Below are 23,939 nucleotides of genomic sequence, written 5' to 3' on the forward strand. Positions count from 1 at the left end.
TTCAATTCAAACTCTCTGCAGTGCCACTAATCTAATAATAAACCAAACTTCTGTAGGAAGATAAGGTGACATCTGTGTCAGTTAATGCTGTAATCAGTGAGTGAAAACACACAAACGGGGGATGTCGTTTTATTGGTTCAGCCCGGCACCACAACTGAACGAAGAACAGCTCGTGTTGAGGACATGAATAATTCAGTTTATCCAAAGAAATTCAACACGCGGAAATTCTGAAAGCAGGGGTCTGAAGTGGACACAAGTGCATATATCATACATCCTGCAGGCTACGTGGAACGTACTGCTGAGGCTCTGAAAGCCAACTAGCAGGACCAGCCCGCTGTGCACGTGAGATATCTGCAATGACAGAAACACGGAGCCTAATAACATCCATTATTGTCCTGCTGCTTGTAAAGAAGGGCCGCACTCCCTCTTGGTGTGTGTGTGTGTGTGTGTGTGTGTGTGTGTGTGTGTGTGTCATCATCATCTGAGGCACTCTTGGGTACAGTATGTCAGCCTCCCTCCTCCCACATGTTCTGTCAACACATGCATCTGTCAACGCGCACACACACACACACACACACACACACACACACACACACACACACACACACACACACACACACACACTGTTTTCAGACAGCTTCCTTTATTCTTTTGCTGTCCATAAAAAATTATCAAATCTGATCTTTTTAAAATAACAATAATCTTCCTAAACAAAAAAAATTGATTCGTGGGAATTATTTTATTTTTCTTTCAAGTTTTTTTTAAATTATATTAGCCGTCTTCCACGTGTTGCTGAGGTTTTTTTCACGGGCTGTAACTGTCTCCACGTGCCCAGAGGAGGCACATGAGGAATAAATAAAGCTTTTCTCAAAGGCCTGCTGGCCCTCGTCCCGGTTTCTCTTCTTCCTCTCCTCAGTGTCCCTTCATCAGGCAGCAGAGTAGATTGACATCTTCACTCTGCTTTTATCCACTTGGACATCAGTGTGTGTGTATATATATATATATATATACAGTATATATATGTGTGAATTAATGTACAGTATGTCAGCTTGTAGTTCAAGTGTCTTTTTCCAAGTGTGTGTGTGTACACGCAAGTCTTTCTCTCTGAGCGTCAGCTCATCAGAGTTCGTCCCGCGAGGCTCGAGCTGCAGGGGGCGGCGACTCTCCAGAGACGCTGTTCTGTGCCACGGGGCGGATGCTGCCCTGCTGTTCCATCTTGCGGGCGTGCTGCCGGTCCCAGTCTGTGGCCACGGCTTCGTCGTCCCAGATGGTGGAGGTCTCCGTGTCGCTGATGTAGCCCGGCTCTCCGGTGTAGTGGGTGGGATAGATGAGCAGCGGCTCCACGGAGAAGGCCTTCAGGTCCCGCGGCTCGAAGTGAGACTTGAACTGAGTGCTGAGGAGGATGAGGGACAGAGGGCGGGAGACGGGAAAGAGGGACGAAGAAGGTATTAGTGTTGGAGAAAAATGGCTAGAAGAATTCCCTAGAGCCCAAGGTGATGTCTTGTGCTGTCCAAAAATGGCACAAAACCTAAAAGTATTGAGTCTACAATAATAGAAAACAGAGAAAAACCTCACATCTGAGAAACTTGAAATAGTGAATGTAAGGAATTTTTGCTTGATCAATGACACTTGATAAATGACACCAGGAATTAGGTTGCAGCAAGTTTTTTTTTTAAGAGGTTAAATCAACAATAACCAAAAACATAGCACATAGGGAGAAGGTTCTGGAGGTGACAGGTTCTGATGGTACTGTACACCTGCATGAATGTGACTGCATGTTACTAGTCTGCTGAAGCCACAGTAATTGATTTCAGCGTCAGTGAGCTCATGAAAGTGCAGCTTCAGTTCTCTGCTATGAAATGTGAATGACCGGTGACACCTCGGTCAAAGATTGACCGAACTAGTAAGAAGAAGAAATTGCTTGTGCAATAAAAACATGTTGACATCTAGAAATGTGATGTCAGTACTCTGCCACTGATGGTTATGTCTCTGACGGCTTTGTACCAGAGTGAAGAGAAAGGAAGGACTTTTATGATTATTTTGCATTTTGCTACACTGACTCATATCTTTTTAACTGGAAGTGCTGCTGTCCATACTCAATGTACCGGATTTAAAATTGCGCCACAGACAGCAGATCTACAGGATATCACATAAAGGAACAGGATGCTCCTCTCTACTGCAGCGCAATGTAGTCATGACACGAATGTTTTTATTCCTCGGTACACAATCATATGCTTTATATTAACAGTAGTGGAAGGATTCAGGCTTTAGAGCCACCCAAGTAAAGTTGAACTTACAACAATGCTTCATATTTTGTATGTTGAAAGGTAACTATGGTCTATTGCTGTCAGATAAATGTGGGAGAATGAAAAGCAATGGAGCGTATTATTCAGCTGATATTCAGCTCAAATAGGATCTGATGCTTTTCATATTGTGATATTTAACTGGAGATCTTTGGGTTTTTGACTGTTGGTCAGACGCATTTGTAGATGTTCTGGAAATTAAACTTTTCTGATGTTTTAGAGACCAAGCGAGAGAATCATTGGCAGATTACAAATGAAAACAATAGTTGCAGCCCTAAATAGAATAAAAGTATTATGGACCAAAAAAAACACAAGTATTCAAGTAAAGTACAAGCACCAGCTACTTTACATCACAGTACACTGCAACACTGTCCATGATAAATCAAATAATAAAATCCTCTTCACGTAATCATATTGTGTCAAACTAAAAACAACCCAAAGCTACTATCAGCCCGTCATGCGCCTGCAGCCCAGCAGGAGGAATGAGGGATGTTTGTCTGTGACACGTCGCCCTGGCGGCTCGTGCAGACAGAGGTCATCGCAGAGGTCAACTCCCTGCCGTCCAATTGCCTGTTTGAAACCTGTCTGCGCCTCATGAGGACGGGGAAACCCAATACCTTCATTACACTACAAACAAACACACACACACACACACACACACACACACACACCTACACACACACTTTTCCTGCAATGAGGCCTTCTTCACTGGGTTTACTGTCTTATATTTCTCTGCCCTTTAGAGCACAAATTGTCTCGGCATACAGCCTTCCTCCCTCTAAAAACAACGTGTGGCATAATCTCCACAATTTAAACAGAGCACATAATCCCCTGCTGTTCATTTATGTACCAAAAAAACACATTTTACATAATTTTCAAGCCACCTTCTGACATTTTTGTCCATATTTCCCATTTCTTTCACTTTTTTTTTTAAACAAACTCACCTTCTCTCACTGTTTACTTAGTAATCTATACACTGCACACTGGACACACATCTCCATGTATTTATATAGTAACGCACACACAGACACACACACATGGTGTCCATCTCTACCCTACCCCCACGCTCAGGCCTCTATCAATGGGAATCCTGTCCCCTTCTCCAACCAGCAGGAAGAGCCGTGCTGGCCCACATTCCTCAAAGAGAGAGAGAGGGAAGGGGGAGGAGAGGTGGGTGACACAGGGAGGGAGAAGGTGTGCAGAGAAAGTAAAGGTCTGTTGAGGGGAGTGAAGGAATGTTAAAAGAAATCAAATGTAAAAAAAAAATAGAAAACAGAAGTGAAGAACGAGATGAGAGCTTGGAAAGACAGAGGGCTGATTTGAAGGATGAGAAGATAAAGTAAATGTGAAGGAGATGAGGCGGAGGTGCAGTGGTGCTCAGCAGCAATCGCCAAGCAGCAAAGAAAGAGAAAAGCAGGCATTGTGTGTGTAAAGCCCCAGGAACAATCCATGCCCTGTGTGTGAGGGAGCAGGCCAGAAGAAGAAGAAGTGGGGGTGGTGCTGAAAAGAAAAAAGGGACATAATCGGGCAAGGAGGGACAGAAAAAGGACATAGAAGTCAAGACGTATAGCTAGGGAACACAACGTGGAGTTGAACTGGATGAAGGCTGTGGTCTACCACACGAGAACAAACTAGAAAACTACATACACCACGGTCTAAAAAGTCGACAGCGAGCATGCATGTTTGTGTCTATGTATAGATAATTACTGTACAGTACTGTGCAGCTTTATTGCCCTCGAGTCCGTTTATGTGCACTGGATCCTGCATGCCTCACTGTTCTACAAATAAAGCTTATACTGTTTATTCTGAATGTGGATTACCTGATATAGAATGCACCTGCGATCATCTATTTGTGGTCCTCAGTAAATATCTGTCTCTCCATAAACCAGGATGCTAAAAAGGTAATCTGCGTGTATTTGTGAGTTTTGTTTATTTTGAGCTTTGCCATTTTCTGCATTACCGTAAAAGTCGGGTTACACGCCGCTACTACCTTCGGTCAGTGTCCCATTTGGCTCCGCGTTGTAGCTAGCTGGCGCTCATGCTAGTTCCCCGCTAACTTCCACTAACTCTCCGCTAGCTCCCCGACAACCATCGAAGGTAGCGGGACCAGCCCCGGCTTGACACCCGACTTGGGCAGAGGGGACGCGGGCAGTAGCAGCAGCAGCGGGGAGCTAGCAGCAGGAGCGGAGAGCTAGCTAGCGCTGCTCCTAACTTGCTACAGCGGGACACTGACCGGAGGTAGGAGCGGCTTGTAACCCGACTTTTACGGTACATGTCTCAAATACAACTCCAAGCCTTTGTATCGCACATTATTCCTGTCACAAGGAAATACGAAGTAAAAACTGACTTTGGGTGTTTGTCAAACATGACGGGCAGGAACTCGTCGACGGGCAGCATCCTCGTGAAGGGGTCAGCAGCCAGCAGCTTCCTGGCTCCCTGCTGTGACAGCGCGTAGCCGAGCGTCCAGTAGGAGTAGTCGGCCTTGACCAGGTTGTTCACGCCGTCCACGGACTGCTCCGGCTTCTGCACCTGCATGCGCTTACGCCCCACGTAGCTGGAGCGGAGACAGAAAGGGTGTGCTGATGATCACACAAATGGATGCAAACCTTTAGTTATAAAACATTAATTAAGAAGAAAAAAAAGTGTGTTACCACCTCATGGTTATACACCAGTCAACTTTGTGAATCATATCCATATATGTTAAAAAAAAACATCCCTTCATAATTGTATCCTTATCTATAACTTGTGTGTTCTCTGCTGTGTGCTGGCGTGGGCGTGGCTTCCCTTTGCTAATTTCCCCCGGCTCTGCTCATCACATTCACCTGTTTGCAATCAGCTAATCAAGCGCACCTGCTTCTCCCCAGTTCACATATGCTGTATATCTACTCCCGCTTTTCAACCACTCGTCGTCAGATTGTGTTGTGTGTAAGCCAGGCCAAACGTCATATCGTTGATTCCTAGCGTTTGCTTCCTTGTTTTTTTCCCTCGATCCCTGAACTGTTTTTTCTCTCCCTGTGACTCAAAAAAACTACGTCGCCTTCCCCTGCTTTCGTCCTTATCTGCCCACGCCAGCTTCATCACTGTCAGTCTCCTGCGCTTGCGTCCCACTCCTGTTCTTAGCAATAATTAGCACAGAAATTCTTGAGTTATGGCCAAAAAAAAGGAGATTTGTGAGGTCACAGGTGACCAGCAAATTCTAGTATTTTCAACCTTGAGCCCAAGTGGATGCTTGTGTTGTATACAATGAAATTCCCTCCAGGCGTTCCTGAGATATATATAACCCAAAAACACAATGCCTGCGGCCACAGTTGTCACCACCGTGGAGGCATAAAAACTGAGTGTGTGTTCTTACATGAGGTCCCAGTCCAGCTGGGTTTTGTCTATGTCATCTACTATGGACTGGATCCGTCGTTTAAACCTGGGTTCAAACCGCACGTCGTCCTCTAAAAGAAGAACCCTCTGGAGGCCGAGCTCCAACACCTGAAGAGGAAAAAAACAAAAACGCACTCCCTTAAAAATGAAAGAATAACAGCTGAGGTTTTGTCCAGATTGTCCCTTTTTTTTAAATGATTATTCCTGGTGATGATTGTGCTGTTATTTATCTTATCTAGAATATGCAAGATTATATCAAGGAATACAAACTAGAAGTGGGGAGACTCTTTCCTGAACTACACAACCCTTATTGAGTTGCTCTCACCTGTTTCCATACGGAGTGATGGCTGAGGAAGCAACCGATCTCCCCTCTGGTCAGAACTCGGCCCGAGTACGGGTCCTTGTAGCCCGGCATCATCTCTATTCCTAGAGCCTGTAGCTGGGACGTATTGAGAGCCCTGAGAGAGATGGAGAAGGGGAATGTAGTAGTGGGAAAAGAGAGGTATCATCAGTGAAAACGGCTTCACTGAAAAACACAAAGTCAAACTCGACAAGTTGCAACAAGTAATACATGTTGTTAGACAAACAACGGCTGGAAGGAGGATTAAGACATTCTCAACTGTGGATTAAAGTAAGCGCCGAGCAGGGAAAGTAAGTTGAGGCTTTTGCTACAGACACCAAAGCTCTTGTTTAGACAGGATGTCTGGATGTAGACGTCAGAAAGAGGCAGCGACAGACGGGAGACTGGGCATTATCTTGGCTGATATTCAAGGAGCACAGTTACAGGAGGTCGCATGTTTTCAGGTCAGCTCATCGTGGGCATGCAGGGCTCTGTGACCTACTTTCCGTCCACTGCGTCCATCAGCGTGGTGTGTATACCCAGCGAAGACATCGTTTTCAACATCCTGGTTCTTCTGTCCAGCCGACGCTTCAGGTTGATCAGGTAAACCTAGACATTTGAACAAGAAGCAAAAAGGAGATGTAGTTGTTGAAGATAAAACATTTTAATTCGCTCTGTAAGTATATTCCTAATGGCAATTTGTCACGTTTTCTCTTTGTGGAAAAGTAGAAGCAAAATGCAACATAAGCTAGGGGTCAAAAGGCAAAGAAGGGAGAAGAAGCACGTGGAGACTCAAGGAAAGGCTACAAAAACAGGAAGTGGGAGTTGCTGTAAATATACAGAGAGACAGAAGTTGAAGAGCCCACGTTCCTCCAGGCAGCGCTCATAACTCACCTTATCGAAGCCCATGGTGCCCTGCGGGGAGGGAGGAGAGTACAGGTGCTCAGACGGCTCCATGTCGTGGTCAACTGTTGACAGAGGGAGGAAAAAGGTTAAGGCAGCAAAAACAGGATTCGAAAAAAAGCCAAGCTTCCTCTGGATTCAGGCGGTTTATTTAATTTGCTTTATTTAAAATCTGAGCAGTGAGTGAGGCCAAAAGTGAGAGGGAGGTGGGGGTAGAATAAACAGAGAGAGAGAGGAGGAGGAGACAGAGACGGTTTAGAGCAAAGAGGGTTGACAGGATGTAACCACAGCGGCTCTCAGAGGTCAAGAAGGAGAAGAAACAAACCTGAGAGGTGAAGTAATCAAAGCGTGATGGATAGTAAAGAGTGTGTTTCTGTTTGTGAACTCACTTAAAGCCTCTGTGATGGTGTGGATGAAACTCTCGCTTTCTTCTTCCACACTCTGCTGCGCTTTGAGAGGGACGGGCAGGAGGCCGTAATGTTCTCTGTTGCACACGTACATCGGCACACCTGGAACACACACACACACACACACACACACGGTTCTGTAAAGGAAACCTTTTTGACCCAAATATTTCAAACAAACATGCAAATTAGACGTTCTCAGGTCCTCGTCTACACGCTACACAAAAGCAAATAAATACTCCCACAGTGAAAGTAAACCGCCTGGTGCTCCTTTCAAGTGTTGTTGTTAAAGCATAAAGCTCATCCAGTAAATGAAAGAGGATTATGGTTACACATATGGACAGTGTTATACACAGTGGGAAACTAGCCTTTGTTGCCCTTTGTAGACACCAGGAAGAACACTACTACACACATCTAGAGATGAACTACATCGTCTGTCCATCAACACTGTCCCTTCTTTTAAAGCACGTGTTGCAGTAAGATGTTTCATTTGAGTGTATTGCATTTATTAAATTGTAAGAAACATCCATCATTGTGTAAAATATGTATTGCTTCATTCCTTAATTATCTAATTTGATTGTATTTCAATTGATGAAAAATTGCATTTATTGCAATTGAGCAAATATTCCTACTTTTTACATTTAATTTAGTTTGTCTGAAAAGTAAAATGATATACAAGTGACATAAAGTGTAGTGCAACAGTAACAAAGGTAGAGTAATGACATTAGCCACCATGAGCTATCGGTCAAACCAGGCCACTCATGGCTGAAGAATTGCGCAATTCTGTGTTTTATTGCTCATAAATCTGAAAAATGCGTTCAAAAGGGAAATATTTACATTTAGAATGCTGTATATTTACATGCACTATTGTGCATAGTTGTAAGTCGGCTCTTTGTGTTTGCATATCTGTTTATGTGAATGCTTTTAATATGTTTGCCTTTCAGTTTGCAGGAGAATGCCACACATACTCTTACATATGTAATGGAAAGCTCAATGGCTCCGTTTGCTCCCTATGGATGATTACTCACGACAAACACACAAATCTACAAACACTGGCATTGTTGCACGGTCGAGACAAACACATGGATCCGTTTTTCGCTGCATTCACTCGTCTGCTTGAAAAGCAGTAAAGAAAAGCCCTCAGCAGTGCACACATGCAGGATGAAAAACCAGTTTGCAACAGACTACTGATGAACTAGTGAAGTCACAGACGGTTCTTAAAGAGAAGCTGCCATGTCGCAGCCCTGCTTCAAATGTGGTAGTTTGTCGCGAGTTGAGTTTTCGTTACAGACCTGCTTGACGAGCCGAGAAGGCAAACACCATGATGTCATCAAAGGCCCAGCTGTAGTCCGGGTGAGGGGGGTAGAAGGCCAGGTCCCTGCTGGATTCACGACGCAGGTCTATTAAGAAGGTGCTGTGCACCATGGGAACGGCGTAACAGCCCAGCCGCTTCCACTCCCGTATGGGCTGGTAGTCTGGGGTTCGCTTGTAGTAACCCTGACGGAGAGGAGGGAGATGAAGAGCACCGGGGGTTCAGATGGTAAATCTAGCTGAGCGGACGGACGGATGGGCGTACGAGTTCAAAGTCTAAAGTGTACCTGCGGGGTGATGCCACACCAGAAGTTGGAGTAGAGCGAGCGGGACTCTAACATGGGAGCGGCCAGAGTCAGGTTTTCAGCCATCAGCAGGTTCAGCACGCGGGGGTTGGTCAGCAGGTTGTCACTGTCCACAAACTACAGGGGGAGAGCGTCTGAGTGGACAGGTCACTCGTCATGTCGCTTACAAGCTGGAGCTAAATTGTAGAGCGTTGGTTTATCTTTAACGAATGGTAATTAAATGAAATGGGCAGTCATGATTCACAATGACAGACTCATCCTTCACCAGTAACATCCAATCATACCGATGCAGGATGGCCATGGTTCATTTGCTACTTTATTTCATTCATTTCTTATATTTAAGTTGCTTTTTTATTCTATTTTTGATTATTGCTTATTTCATTGCATTTAGGTTGTATAATGTTATGTTATTCTAGTTTTTATTTTACACTGTTTACTGCTATTACTGTCATTATAGCTTTAAATTCTATTTCATTACACTCATTTTATTGTCTAGTGTGCATTTGTCTCAATCGCTTGAATTGTTAAGTTGCTAAATTGCTTTCGTGTTTTTAGCTCTTACTGTCCATACTTGTTTTTCCGTCTCGTCAGTCATCTGAAGTACTTTGCACCAACCTGTATGAAAGGTGTTATACAAATAAGGTTTGATTGCCACTATGACTTCACCAGTGCTGTTTGCCGACTCAGCGCTACCACACCAACCTCCTCCTGTGCTCCACTTTTGGTGTTTGAACTCAAACTAAATTGTATTGTTCGTGTTTATTACAAATTAACTCTCCAGGCAGAATATGTGTGGCTGCTTAAATTCTTCAAGAGCTCCTGAAGATTTTTTTTAAATAACAAAATTAAACTGTGTAAGCTTTTTGCTATAAAACGTGACTGACTGAATTTTTACATATTAATCAAAATAGTATCAAAGTCTTACTAGTATGTAGTCGGCCCATCGTTCCCTGGCCGCCTTCAGTGCCGCCTGTCTCAGCTTCATCACATGGTTGAACCTCGACGGAGGCCAGTGCTTCGGCCCCCACTCATCTGTGTATGACCTGATACAAAGATACGAGGTAGGTAATTGATCATGGCCTATTAATAATGTGAGAAAACCAGAACAAATTACTGATAGAAGACAATGATGTGAATAAATGATTCCTATAGAAAACAGGACTCACTTGGGCTCATCCATTGGTCTCCACTCCACGTAGTGGTAGATGCTCTGGGCTCTCTTCAGCCATACTCTCAGCATAGCAGTAGTGTTGTCCACATTATGGTCTGTCGCCGCCCTGAAACACCAACGAAGACGACACAAGACGTTACGCAAAGGAAGCACACTCTGGAAACTGGAGCATCGGCGAAACACTTGAGATGTAAATAACTTCTGGAAAACCTGGGGAAAAAAAACTGGAGTCATGACATTCAGACGGTGTGTTATGGACGGAGACGTTCAGGCTTCCACATTTATCCAATTACTCTCTGATGTCATGACAGGCAGCCTTAGTGTTGCAGCGCTTCCTCACTGCCTAATGAGGAGCCACAGTGCCGACAGATGTTGCTCTGAGGTAACAAAACAAAACAAAAATGCAGGTATACCAAGCACGTCAAAACGGGCTGCCACCAGGACGTTTATCTCATTAACTCGCCCTGAAGTTTATATTTGACTTAATCTGAATATTGTGTCAATAAGTCGACACAGAAGTATTGGACCGACGGATGGACACAACAGCAGTGTGTAAGCGCATGATGTCATTGTAGAAGCTGCTGCTGCCCGTGTGGTTTGCGCTCTACGTAGCCGTTTCGTAACCGAGAGATTTCCACTCCAGCTCACTCACAGAAGACACTGCAGCTACTGTACGTGTGAGTTTGTCTATATAAAATCTGTGCAAAAGAAATTAAACCTAACTGTGTCACTGTGCAGTTTCCTATCACTTCTATATGGGTTTCAGAAAAATAAATATCGGCTGTCTTTGCATTTAAATTGCCCTTTAAAAAAGGAACGGCGGACGCTTGCACTTGAATGTGTGCATACAAACACACAAACACACACTTGGTGAGATGGAGTTTTCCACTGCTTGCTGTAATATTCCTTGCTGTCATCCATCCAAAATCACACCCAATTTTAGCCTGGCTGGACAGAGATAGAAACGCACACACACACACTTGTGCGCCGTTGACTCGTGCTTGAAGTATGATAACAGTGTTCACACTCGACATTTACCCACAAATTGCAATTCAGAAACACCTGTTTTCACACAGAAATGCACACAGATGCTTATATCGCTATAAAAACATACATGGAAGAAAAGAAAATCACACTTAAACATGCACAGTCTTGCATTGCACACATGGATGAGTCAGAGAAGAGGCAGAGCCCTCTCAGGTTTGGAATTTCAATAATCTGCAGTCAGACAGATAAATATCATCACACATAACCAGCAGCTGTAGAGAGGCGTTGAGCGTGAAGGAGACACAGCGGTTAATAATTTTAATACCATACGTGTGTGTGTGTGTGTGTGTGTACGTGTCTACACTTGCAGATGTGTGACAAAACATAAGGATGTTCATTTTTCTGTCCTGGGAATGTTGTTTTTACAGCAGTGTGGATGGTGATTTATCTGCTGCACAAGTGGTAGTTAACCATTTTAAATGTACCTGTTTGAGTGTGTGTAAAAGCCCACCAGAGTAATAACGGAGGAAGCTGCCGCTTGATGGTTGGCTTTTGTTTTTTTTCTTAGCGTGGACTAGAAACACACTGACACACCTGACTCGTGGGTAATGAGTACATGTGCACGCACATTAAACATGTTTTTTCAACCGCTAAACTGCACATCGCCGGGGGGGAATAAATGTGTTCCTACACGCCATCGTCCAATGACAGAGTCCGCTCCAGGCAGAGATTTAACAGGAGGGAACTTCTGGGAAGTTAAAGTTAAGAACAATACGGACAGTATATATGTATACAACAACGAGGAGGATTATGCGATAGAGGAAGAGGAAGGGGTGAAAAAGAGTGTGTGTTTGAATCCCTTTATTTTACTGCTAAAACTAAAATGTTATCACCCATAAAGCTGTTTTCCTTTTGGAGAATTACTCAAAGAGCTCATTAAAACCCTTCTAAAATGAATGATCAGACCAACTTAGAGTTGCAAATATAACATTAAAATGCTAACGATGCTTTTTCGTTGGCTTTCTAAAATCGGAAAGAATATAAAAATCTCAGACGAGTCATTTCTGTACTTTCATTAGCTCTTCCGGGCAGGACATATGTTTCCTGTGTCCTGGCAATCCTGGTGAAGGTTGAAGGTCTGCAAAAGAATAGTAAATGTCTCAATTGAACAATTACGTCAATAAAAAAAGATTTGGCCAATAAAAGGGAAGCATTATCTCAATTGTGTTCTGGAGATTCTCTGGCTCAAATGTAAATAGATAAATCTGTCTATTGAGGATGATATGAAATGTCTTTCATGTTCTGGTTCCTCCCACTGCAACACTCCCTCTGCACACACACATGCGAAGCAAAGAGAGTGAAACAAAGAAAGGCTTTTGTTGTTTGATCAGGCACAGAAAACAGCATCGAGCAAATTAATCTTTGCCTTAAGATGTGCCTCATTTTGTGCTTCCCACGATTTCTATGGAGTCATCCTCTCCTCAATTTCCTTTCATTTTAGACACGCTTGTCCTTCTTCCTTCAGGCAAGATAACCCACCTCAGATGAATTGTACTGTGCTGTGACCTCGGCGCCAAAGAGGCTTCGCACTTCCTGCCAAATACTTGAGCTGTGTGAAGCGGCAGGATCATGAATGTTTTATCTAACTCATCTAGCAACATATCCTGGATTTCTGTGAGTGGCAATATTAAAATGGAGATTTAAGGCTTATCTCATGGGCCTCCTCCTCGCCCTCCATACCTCTGTCTCTCGTCTCCTGCTGTGTCCTCTTCATGCCTGTTTTGAAGTTCACAGTAGAGTGTAGCCTCATTAAGCCGCTGCCTGCAGCTTTAAAGGTTGGGCGTCCTCTCCCCTTTTGGGTCTTTATGATCAGCATCTGGACACCACATGTTTCCCCAGAGCTCACCTCTACGCCCCGCCACTCCCTCGCTCCCTATCGCTTCATCCACATCCGTTTACTCTTCCCTCGTTAGCGAATCTCAGTGCACCCGACCATCTGTCCTACCTCTCAAAGGCCCCCACATATGACACCTGTCCTCAATCAGTGCCGCAGCAGACAAATCATATCTGTGTGGATGACTAAATCCCAAATGATCCCTTATTAGTCTGATTCGGATACTAAATCCATTTGGTGCCACTGCAGCAATCCTGCAGTTAAACGTACCGACGCGTTGGTCACATCTTCATCTCCACCACCGACAAGTCTCTCTGGCGCTCTCTCTCTCCCGCCCACTTTTTCTTTTCGGGTTAAATAACCACTGCAGGAGTGTGTCAGATAACAGGGAGGGTGTCGCGGGCGAGAGGGCCCGACATCTGGCCTTAAACACAGAGGCTTGTCTCAGAGACTGGCCCTTTCAGGTAAACACAGGTCTGAACTGATCCTGGAGGCCAGTGTCAGCTCTGTTGATTAAATAAACAATCTAATATCGCTGCCAATAATGAGCGGGTGCTGCGTGTAATTAAGAAGCAAGAATGCCAGAGCGTAGATGCCTTTAAAACATAATGACTATGCCAGAGTGTGTGTAAGTGTGTGTGTGTGTTGACTTTGCAGTATAGTCTGGCTGACGTGGCTGCAGGCCTCTTGATGACCTAGCAGGGCATTGAAAAAAAAAGGAGGGGTTAGTTGGACGGGTAGAGAGAGATGGAGGTGAAAGGGAAATTCCTCATGACTCTCAGGGTCAACAAAAGTAGACAGGACCGATGGGCTTGCACTGAAGTGTAATATTCAGTATTCATATTCAAGACTGGGAAAATATATTCATCATGGTTAGATATCAAGGGAAGCCAGTGTTCACTGTTGGTGGGAGACAGGATGAGAGGAGCCGCCTGCGCTGCATTGCAACTCACCACCCTGACCTTGGCATTATTTTTGCTGAGGTCATTGAAGCCTGGGTTTGAAACAAGAGATTCTTTAATTGTATCTGCAAAGACCAGCGGCACAGTCTCCCATAAGGTGTAGTATATGGAAAACAGATGGGAGTCATTAATTACAAAACAAAAGCTTTTCAGTCAGCACGTAGACCAAAAAAGTGTTCCGTCTTTCTGGTTTGCTTTTGCCTTCCCATAAACTTTACATTGCAATCACACACTTAAAAGTGTTCAACTATTACATTATCATTGTTTAAAAAAATATAGTACAAACATATATGGACCTGGTGTGCAGTCCCATGCCCCAGTTAACAGTTCTCTACAATTATCTTTTAAAATATTGTTTTAGGTGGTAGGAGAACCTTGCAGTACTGCAGATGTCCACCATGACAAATGCATGCCTTCTGTCCCGAGCATAGGGCACCAGGAAAGGCTTACTGGTGCCCTATGCTCTATAGCCTCAGCACTATGTTGGTCTCCGGGAGAAAACAGGTGTCTCAAGGTCTGTTACTATACACTGATGCAATGTGATCTGCTGGGATGGCATCATTGTTTATACCTTCTTCCCCTGCTGTTTTCTGGATAGAAGTTCAGTTATAAGAGCAAGTCTCTCCCAGTGAATTCCCATTCACTCTGTAATATTAGCTGGCTGCCATGACATATTTTGAACCAAACTTGTAATTATTGGTTCTACAACACGTTGAGCCCACTGCTCTCTTCGTGCCAATAATGGCTATTAAACTATTTTAATGAAACAAATGGACACAAGCTAACTATTTACACTCTCGACACACAAAACAAAATGCAGTCATGCAGTCAAATGAACTCATTAATTTTAAACACACTCTGGTTGTGAAAAAGGAAAAAAAAGAGAAGACTCAAAAAAAAAACAGATGGACGAAGTGATGGAGGAACAGAAAATTGTTGAGGGAGGAAATAAGAGGAGGGGTGAGCACAGTGGTTAAGCAGTGAAATTGATGACACACACACACACACACACACACACAGACAGATGGATGGAGCAAAAATTATATTTCCTCTATGAAAACATGGGCACCGGTCTTTCTCTTGAATACATTGCTCTAAAGACGTTCCCTCACTGATGAACAGTGAACCGTTTCATCCTCTCACTCGTTCTCTTTACTCCTCCACTATCTTGTTCCACATCCAGGCCTCTCCTCCAGATGAGAGCGCTCATACCAAGATGCCATTGTGTTTCAGTGTTTGCCAATTCTATTATAGCTGTGCTGCCAAGCTCTGACAATACTGCTGGAAGTGAGCTCGTGCACATGGGGCATCTGAGCAAGAATTCACAGTCTCTCGCCAGGAACAGATATTTTCACTCCAGGAGAGAGAGAGAGAGAGAGACAGAGAGACCTAAATAAAAAAGGCTCAGGGATTAGAAAGTCCATTCTCTTTGTTTTCTCAAACTCGATTGAACAGATATGTCGGGTCGACAGAGAAAACTTTCCCATGAATACCTTCTCCAGTGTTGGGCTGCACGGTTAGCAGGTACAACAGCGTCAGCTGCACCTCCTCAGCTCTCCAGAGTTTGTTGATTGAGGCTCAGTGAAAGGCTGGCAAAGATTAGGCTCTGAAGTCACTGTGTTTGGAAAGTGGACATTGAGCCACTTTGTAATTACTACTATTACCACCATCATTATGTGTGAAATTTATTTATTTCCACTGATACCCTGCAGCTAAAAAAAATGACTCAATACATCTTGCGTTAGAATGAACACCCATTTCACCAACCGCATTATGCGCTTTTGGTCTTTTTCACACCAGAACAGTATGTGAGAGTCAGTCAAACATTCATTATTCACACTCAGCAGACCACCAAATATGTATTAACCCACTGCTGAAAAAAGTCCCCGACAGATGCCCTGTTTACTCCTGTCTGAGTAACATTTGCTGAAAGCTACAGTACCCAGCTGTTTTAGAAAAATCATTCAGCCTTTCGAAAAAAAAGTAAAACTACATATTGTTGAGCGTTTCTAAAGATTTACTTTGTCAGAGTTGTAAAGGAAATTCTCAGTCGACTAATCTATTGGATGATTTAATCGACGGATTTGTAAAACTGAGTTTCTCCGCAAAGAATCACACAAAAGCACAGCTTTGAATCCTGTGTTTACCAGAGGTGTGCTCATAATGTTCTTGAAAATAAGTCATTCAGCATGAAAATGCATTAAAAAAAATGTCGACAAAGACCAAATGACCAATTAGTTGACCAATCCACTACGAGGGTGCAGCCCTAAGTAATATAGTAAAGTATTTTTCATTGAATTTGTTGACAAGAATTTTTACTTTATTAGGTTCTTATTTCATTGCATTCATTTAATTCATTAAAAAACAAAATAAAAATGTTTTCAGTGATACATTTTCACTGTCCAAAGCAACACAACCATGTTTGGTATGGATGGAACATACTCCAGATGTAGTTGCACAACCTGAGAAAAGTGACAGCTGACTTTCTGACAGCAGGGAGCCGCTGCCAGATGTGGCGACTACATCCGAGACTCAAACTAGTCGTGTCTGTAAATGAGCGGTTGGCTTTGATTTAATATGTTGTGTAAAATGGCTTCATACGTTTATATATAGTGTTTACAACGTCAGTACTTTCAAGCAAACTGTGCTCCAGTCCAGAAAGAAGACACCAGCACCTCCCTCTGCTCCAGAGAGTGTGTGTCTTTACCAGCTGCTAATCGGGAAACATCACCCTGCGTTATGGACATTGTGTCAAATACCTTAGCAGATGTTAAAAGACCTTTCCAGTTTCCCACGGATTGGTAGTGGCTCCAGGTTATGACTCCTCAGGTGATACTGATTGGGAGTTCAGAGATGATTGTGGCCTGTTACGCCACATATGGAGGCTCTGGCTCACTGAGGGCCTTGTGAGGTAACTGGAGAAGTGAATGGAAAACTGGGGCTGAGCCAGAGAAGCAAAGCAGGATACGAACCCATCATGTGTGTTATAGCAGTTAAACGCACACAAAGCCATATGTGAAAAGACACATACATGCTTGCACCAGAACAATAAAGATGAGCAAACCCACTCATTGCCAGTGTTGTGATCTAATCCGTATTGACACACAGAAAAAGCAGATGCTGCTAATCATTCACAAATGCCCATATTAATACAGGATAGCCCCTCCTATTTTTGATCATTTATTCCATACGCTTGGATAAACTGCGATCCTAAAATGGCCAACTCCCTGCGTGACGTAACCAGGCACAATCTGTGCTCCTCTGCGTTCCCAGAGGAATGGAGCCTGAGGTGACGCACCTGGCGCGGGGAAAATGATCCAACACCGCAACACTAATACGTTTTAAGCGTGTTGGAATCTTTCCTCTTTTTTTTTTCTCCAGTTCTTATATACAGTATGTTCGTCAGAGGGAGTGAAAATAAGCAGCAATATATTTGCTCAGTAAAGAACGGCTAAATAACACAAAGCCAAACACACTTATATGCTCAAGCTTGCCGTACATCTTTATGTTTTTAATAGACAAATGACAGACCGATGTGTATTTTCTATAGTTACATGTGTGTGGAAATAATATTACAGACAACATGATCCATATGATTGTGAATATCTGATGTTATTGATTAATTACATTGAAATTTCTAACATTAGATGTTGATGACTTAGAATTGATCTTCCTAATGTGTCAGTTGTCCGGCGTCACCCTGATTACAGCTGAACGTCGTTTATAGAAGACTGAGTTGAAAAGTGTGTTTGCTAAGGCCATCTATGAAAGACTTTTTCATTTTTGTCAAACTTTTCTCTTTTATGGTTTGTGATCCATATGATTGAGGACATCTAAACTCACTCAAAACAGCAAAACTGAAAAGGAAAAATTTCCACAAGTCAATAGCGGTTCGACACAAGGCAGTGTTGTAAAAAAAACAACATATTCTGCATAATTGTTGGGAAGTCAAGATAACATGCAACCTCAACATATACTGGATGCTGTGTCCTTTTTCTCCATAAAGTAACATTTTCAGTTCATGCCATTACTTACCTATTAAATTTGCTTTTGCTGGTTATGTTTAGCATGTTTTATTTTACTTTACACACGTGTTTATCCTTCAAATGTAGCAAATTTGTCATTCTTGACCCGCAACCTAATGATGCATATTGAACAGAAATTGTTAAATTATGAGATTATTTACAGGTAAAAAAGAAGTGTCCCATTAAGTACAGACATGTCCTGGCTCAAAAGGGATCTTAAAAAGTCAAATTTGAGACGAAAGAAGAAATTGTTCAGTCATAAAGAGCTTTACTCAGCATTTAAGTCCAATGTTTCATGATCCATTTATTACTGAAACTCGTCAAGATAACATGAATATTGTTCATGCTAATCACATGGTGGCAAAACATGTGAAGCTGGATGGTAGAGAGCATCCAACAATCTCACATCAATCTCCTCGTGACATAGAGTAGCTACCGGTTCCAATTATATAAAACTCCTCTCAGTGTCTGACAGGAGCTGCAGTACACACAGTATTCAGCGCACATCTGTCAGTTAGGCTTTCAGCATGTATGAATTTGGGCAACAGTGGAAAATTCTTTACTTATGGCGTCACATTGTACCTTTGGGTGCATCAGGATTTATAGTGGTTGCACCATGCGGTTGTATAATGATATATACAGTTGGTTGTTAAACGTTAACAAGGCAAAAATCCATACCACAAATCCCCATCCCTGCATTGTCTATCATTATAAAGTACAATGATAGTCATAAATATGAAATAAGTGGTCGTATGATGAATGAGTAAATAAACAACATGGCATTGTGAAAGCCAGTGGTGCGGGGAAGGCCGATGATGTCAGCGCTCCGACATTTTCTTTATGGATCAGTCCACAAATCATCTTCTCTACACCCAGAGCAGCACCTGGGAAAGCGCTTCCCCACAATGAGCTCAGCCGGCAGGCAGCAGGCAGCAAGCAGAGAGGAGCAAAACAATTATAATAGGCCGGGTCTAACTTGCAGAGAGAATTGTCTGCATTGTGCCCTAAAAACCTGAAGACAAACACAAAGTTCACAGCTTATGAAGTCCTCTATGATTTCCTTTGAGGCTGCTTACTAAAAATAGTAGCTCCGGGAACAAAACTCAACGGTTAGCTGGCAAAAGATCAAAGCTAAAATTCTGAACTCAACCTCTCACTCATTGGGAGCCCAGTCAGCTGTGGGACGTTCATGTCACTCTCTACTGTTATGCATCTAAGGCATTTGGTTAGCTTAGCTTAGCACACGCACTTGAGTCTCCACTTGTTGTCAAGATGCCAGACTTACTTTACACTTAGTTTTTTTGGACAAGATATAACAAACAAGCTAATAATTAGTGAACTTTAGTGCTAGGAGGTAGATTGCTAGCCAGGACAGCAGACTGTTTCCAGTATGTATGCTAAGCTAAGCTAAGCTAACCTGCCGCTGGCTTTAGCTTCTTTCACCCTGGACAACTTAAACGTAACCTTTGTTTTAACCGTCACTTACATTCAAGAGTTTAGGAGCAGAGGGCTGTTGTAAATGTCTCGGGGATCAATTTAGGGTTCAGAGTCTGGCTCAAGGTTACTCCCACGTGTGGACAGTGAACCTCCCACCTCGTGATGATGGGACGGCCAGCTCTAACCCCTCAGGCACAGTCGCCCCCAATGACATTAAAATCCCCCAGACTCATTATCACTACTATTTTTTACCGAGTGAGAGTTTCTTCAGCTTTCTCTTGAGAACATTTGTGGTCAAGCTAGTGTGGGAATGTGGATTAACCAACCTGCTAAATGCCCTGTGGGTAATTTCCCAACATTGTTGACCACCTTCTCTCCGCCCGTCCCCCTCTTTCTCTAATGCCCTGCATTCTTTCATTTTTTAACAGCAGAGTGTGAGTCTTTCTCGCCGCTCTGCCACCTCTCTGGCAGACCTGCAACTACTTGCAGAGGGAAGACTTGTAAAGGGAAATTTTACTGACCAAACAACTGTCAGCTTGAGTCAGGAGCTGAAGCAACAGGGCGGAGGAGACCTGACCTGGGTGATTGGTGCAGATTATCATGTGAACAGGCCCAAACTGGAAGATTTGGTCCTCCGAGCAGCCTCGGACCGGCTAAAGCCTGTCTAGATATTTGGAAACATGCAGGAGTGTGTCATCTAACCATGTTGTTAAGATGTTTAAGACTCTTTCAAACTGAAAATGATGAAATCAGCTGCACCAAAAGACTCTGATTAGTTGTTTTTCTTCGGGCGGGGTGGAATCTCGTCTGAGAATGGTAATACCAGACTGTCCAAATCATTTCAGACGGCTGTGCAACTACAAATTAAGTTAAACAAGTCTACACAACGTTGTGTTATTGTAGTAATGCAATGCAAAAACAAGGGTTTCTACCAAGAAGCAAGAAACAATAGAACTGTAGAGTAAGTTGTTTTTAATCAGGCGTGTAAACTGCATTTTCTCAAGACCAGAAATGGAACTTATAGTTAACTTTTCTAACTGCAGAATGTTCTGCAACTGCTCATCTCCATACACTTTCTTAAACTTTAATGCATGCACATAAACACAGACGCAGCACAAACAAAGGACTACATTTCCTCCCATTGGAGCGAAATCTCGTGGTTAAAGAGGGAGCTGGGGTCCCGCTGCTCCTACTCTATTATGTCTCTTCTCTTTTTTCACCATCCTGATTATTATGTTTAATCATCTACATCCTTCTTCTCTACTCCACCTTGCTGTCTCCCTTGGATTGCACGTTTAAAATGAGTAGTGGGGAGGAATAACAATCCTCTTTGCTGCTCAGGCCTGAAGCTCCAGAGGGGAACAAGAGGGAGGAACATTGTGTCCTCGCACAAAAAAAAACTTGGGCTTCACAGCCTCCCACTGTAGTTTCCCCGAGACTCTACGTCAATCTGTCCACCATCTATCAGGACGAGCTGTTGATGGCGGTGAAGTGGAGATACCTGGCTGCTCTACGGGGAACGATGGTGTGCCGTGTGCAAACTGCAAAGCTCTTGGCTCCAGTCCAGCTGGAGACCCTCGTCTCACATCGCCCCCCTCGCTCTACTTTCCCAGAGTTACTGAAGCATCAAGTAAAGACAAAAGAACATGTCATAAGACAGATTTTCAATAGTAGGAGTGTTAAATCATCTTGAAGTAAAATGTTACTGGATTTGCTTCCGTCCTTTACTCTCTTCTAAACGGTAGTTGTCCTGGTGTCATATTGCACTCACTTATTGCTCTCTAACACACTATAATGTGGATTTAAGGTTTTAGGGAGAGTTGAATTACAATTTGGAAGTTTATTGGGTGGTTTGGCTTACATGTCGGGCAGCAATGATGACGACTAAGAGAAACAAAGAGGCGCAGAGCTGCGTGGAGAACGTTTCTGAACCAACTTAGCCACAAAAAGCCAATTAAGTTTGTCATACTGAGAAAAGGCCTCACTCTAACACAACTATAACTTTTTTTTTCAAATGCTTCACTCCCACGGAAACAAATCAGCACCACATACTACAGCGACATTATTCAGTGGTTTTTATTTTCATTTAATCATTTAATGTCTTCCTGGACGACCCTCAAACTGCTGCAAACACAGTTTTCTCAGCGTGCTGAAGAAGTTTATGTGTGTTCAGTAATAATCTTAGTGGATTTAAAGCACAGTGCATTATGAACCTCATGCAAACATCAGAATACTTTACGGCAGTCGGGCCACAGTAGCAGAAAGATGAGGCTCTGCTGAGGCATGTTGAATTTAAATGAATTGCCTGAAATAATAACTTACGTGTGTGATTACGTGTCCTTATTCTCTCTTTGACACTTTGCTGTTATAACAAACATACTTTGTGTTTCTGCTTCAAATATACACAGTGATTTTTTTCTTCTTCTTTTAACTGACTACAGGGCAGAGAGATGCCACTCATAACTGATGGGGGGGGCCCTTCCTCTGTGAGTTTACCCACTCACAAAGCCATGTTGGCTCAGTCAGAAAGGGCCCCTTCCTCTCTCAATGTATTGAGTTTCTGCAGCGCGCAATTATGTGTGTGTTTTGGTGAGGGTCTCTCTGAATTAGGAACAGACAGTCGCTCTGAAAACAAAAGCGAGGCATTCAGCAAAGGAAGGGTGGAAAACGAAGCACAAGAATGCCAGCAGGAGTGCAACAGGGTCATTAATGGAGGGGGGGGGGGGGGGCATTGCAAACATCCACCACCAGAGCTGACTGATGTCCTCAACTTCACATTCTTCATACTGTATCTGCACTTTGATGATGAACCTGCCTCCATTCTAAATCTCTCAGATTATGTTTGGTTTTCTATTAGATCAGCCTGCATAGCCCTCCTCCAGACCATACAAAAAGGCGCACACACACACACACACACACACACACACACAGTCTCCTTTCATCCCCTCACCTGCAGGGTCCCTCTTTGATAACGTTACAGTATCTCAGTCTCAGACCACAAGGCCCTACCTGGAGTGAGGGGCCACAGGGCCCTACCTGGAGTGAGGGGCCCCCTAAGTTCCTACCTGGCGGCCCTGCTGTTTTAAGCCCCGTTTCCGCAGGTTTGTGCTGAATCAGACGGGGGCGTGATTAAGGGTTAAGCCTAACCCAACATGCACAGCAGCCCTTTCATCTTCTCCCACAGTGTGCAATTTGGATGCTGGCAGACACGCGAGGTAAGTGCATCGTAAAACGCAGCAACAGGTCTGCGAACCGATACCGACGAGTTGTTGTTATAATTAACTCGGACACACGCTGCGTCCCCATTAAGCGCGCTCCACTGGAGAATATGCCCTCCAGGAAATGCACACTTTAATTAAACTACGTGAACATGATGTGTGTAACTCTTAAAGAACTGTTGCAGAACACTTTGCACAACTTTAGTTCAATAAATAAAAAACACACAAGACAGTTCTCTCCATCCCGGTTTGCGCCTCTCACCAGATCGCTATGCGCTCCTTCGGGTACTCCAGCCTCTCGATGCAGCCCAGGTAATGTGGCAGGCTGTGCGCGGCGTTGCGAGCCACAATGGCGATCATAACCTTTGGCTTCAGCAGGGAGGACTCGGGCTTGAACTGCTCCTCCACCAGCGTCGCCAGCTCCGACACGCCGCCGGGCACCACCGCGGCCAGCAGCGCCCACAGCACACCGACTCCCACGGCCCCGACCGCCCGCATCTTCGCTTCCACTAGACCTGGACTAGACCTAGACCTGGACCTGGAGTCCTGAGGCTGAGCGAGAGAGTGGAGAGAGTGAGCGAGGCGGGGAGGGAGCGAGGGAGTCAGGGAGGGGGGGAGAGGGGTAAGGGAGGGGGATATGCTGTTACCCCTCCTACACCCGTATGGCTGCTGCTGCGGCTCTGAAAACTCTTCCCCCTTTTAATGAAAAAGAGTGCAAAGATAATAAAAAACAAAATGTCTCATGAACACACAAACCACTAATTATTCAGTTTGAACGGAGCTTTCCATCAGTGCTTTCATTCAATATTTGTCAACAAAATGTGGAGGACACCGTGTTCTAAACACATCATTACCCATGATGCCTGCTGGTTGCAGCCTGGAAGTTTTTGTCTCTCCTCATTAATTCTTCTTCCTGCATGTGTCTGTTCTTTTCCATATGCTGTCGACCATTGACAGCACATTGGATGCTGCAGAGCTCTGACATCAACCTTCTGTCTGCCTGCCACACTTTTCTTACGTCTTTTTAATGAAGAGAAGTTTATGTAAGTTACAGCAGCAAAAGTATATATTTGTATTGCATCGAGGGGTTTTAATTGCAGGACTAAAAGTGGCATGAACTTACTGATAATAACATCAACAGTATCTATGAAAAAAGTTTATTTACAGCAAAAAAAGAAAAGAAAAGCATCCAATAAACATTGAACAATCACAGCACCAAAACAAAACATTCAATGAGTGCATAAGGGAAGAAACTGTGTCAAAACCAATATGACACCATGACACTTTCCAACTTCCCAAACTTTCCA

At 43.7% G+C, this 23,939-nt stretch overlaps 1 protein-coding gene across 1 annotated transcript; it reads right to left on the reverse strand.

The window, feature by feature from the left end:
* Nucleotides 1–123: 123 nt before the first annotated feature.
* colgalt2b (collagen beta(1-O)galactosyltransferase 2b) lies at nucleotides 124–22,992 on the reverse strand (the record flags this gene model as incomplete). Its single annotated transcript, XM_079221232.1, has 12 exons — nucleotides 124–1,393; nucleotides 4,651–4,857; nucleotides 5,656–5,783; nucleotides 6,001–6,133; nucleotides 6,518–6,624; nucleotides 6,910–6,983; nucleotides 7,308–7,427; nucleotides 8,615–8,819; nucleotides 8,921–9,055; nucleotides 9,864–9,981; nucleotides 10,105–10,215; nucleotides 22,895–22,992. 12 exons carry the CDS (start codon nucleotides 22,990–22,992, stop codon nucleotides 1,120–1,122), a joined length of 1,710 nt encoding a protein of 569 aa, XP_079077358.1. The 3' UTR covers nucleotides 124–1,119.
* Between the last annotated feature and the right edge of the window lie 947 nt (nucleotides 22,993–23,939).

Source organism: Taurulus bubalis (genome assembly GCF_910589615.1).
Source record: "Taurulus bubalis genome assembly, chromosome: 7".
NCBI lineage: Eukaryota > Metazoa > Chordata > Actinopteri > Perciformes > Cottidae > Taurulus > Taurulus bubalis.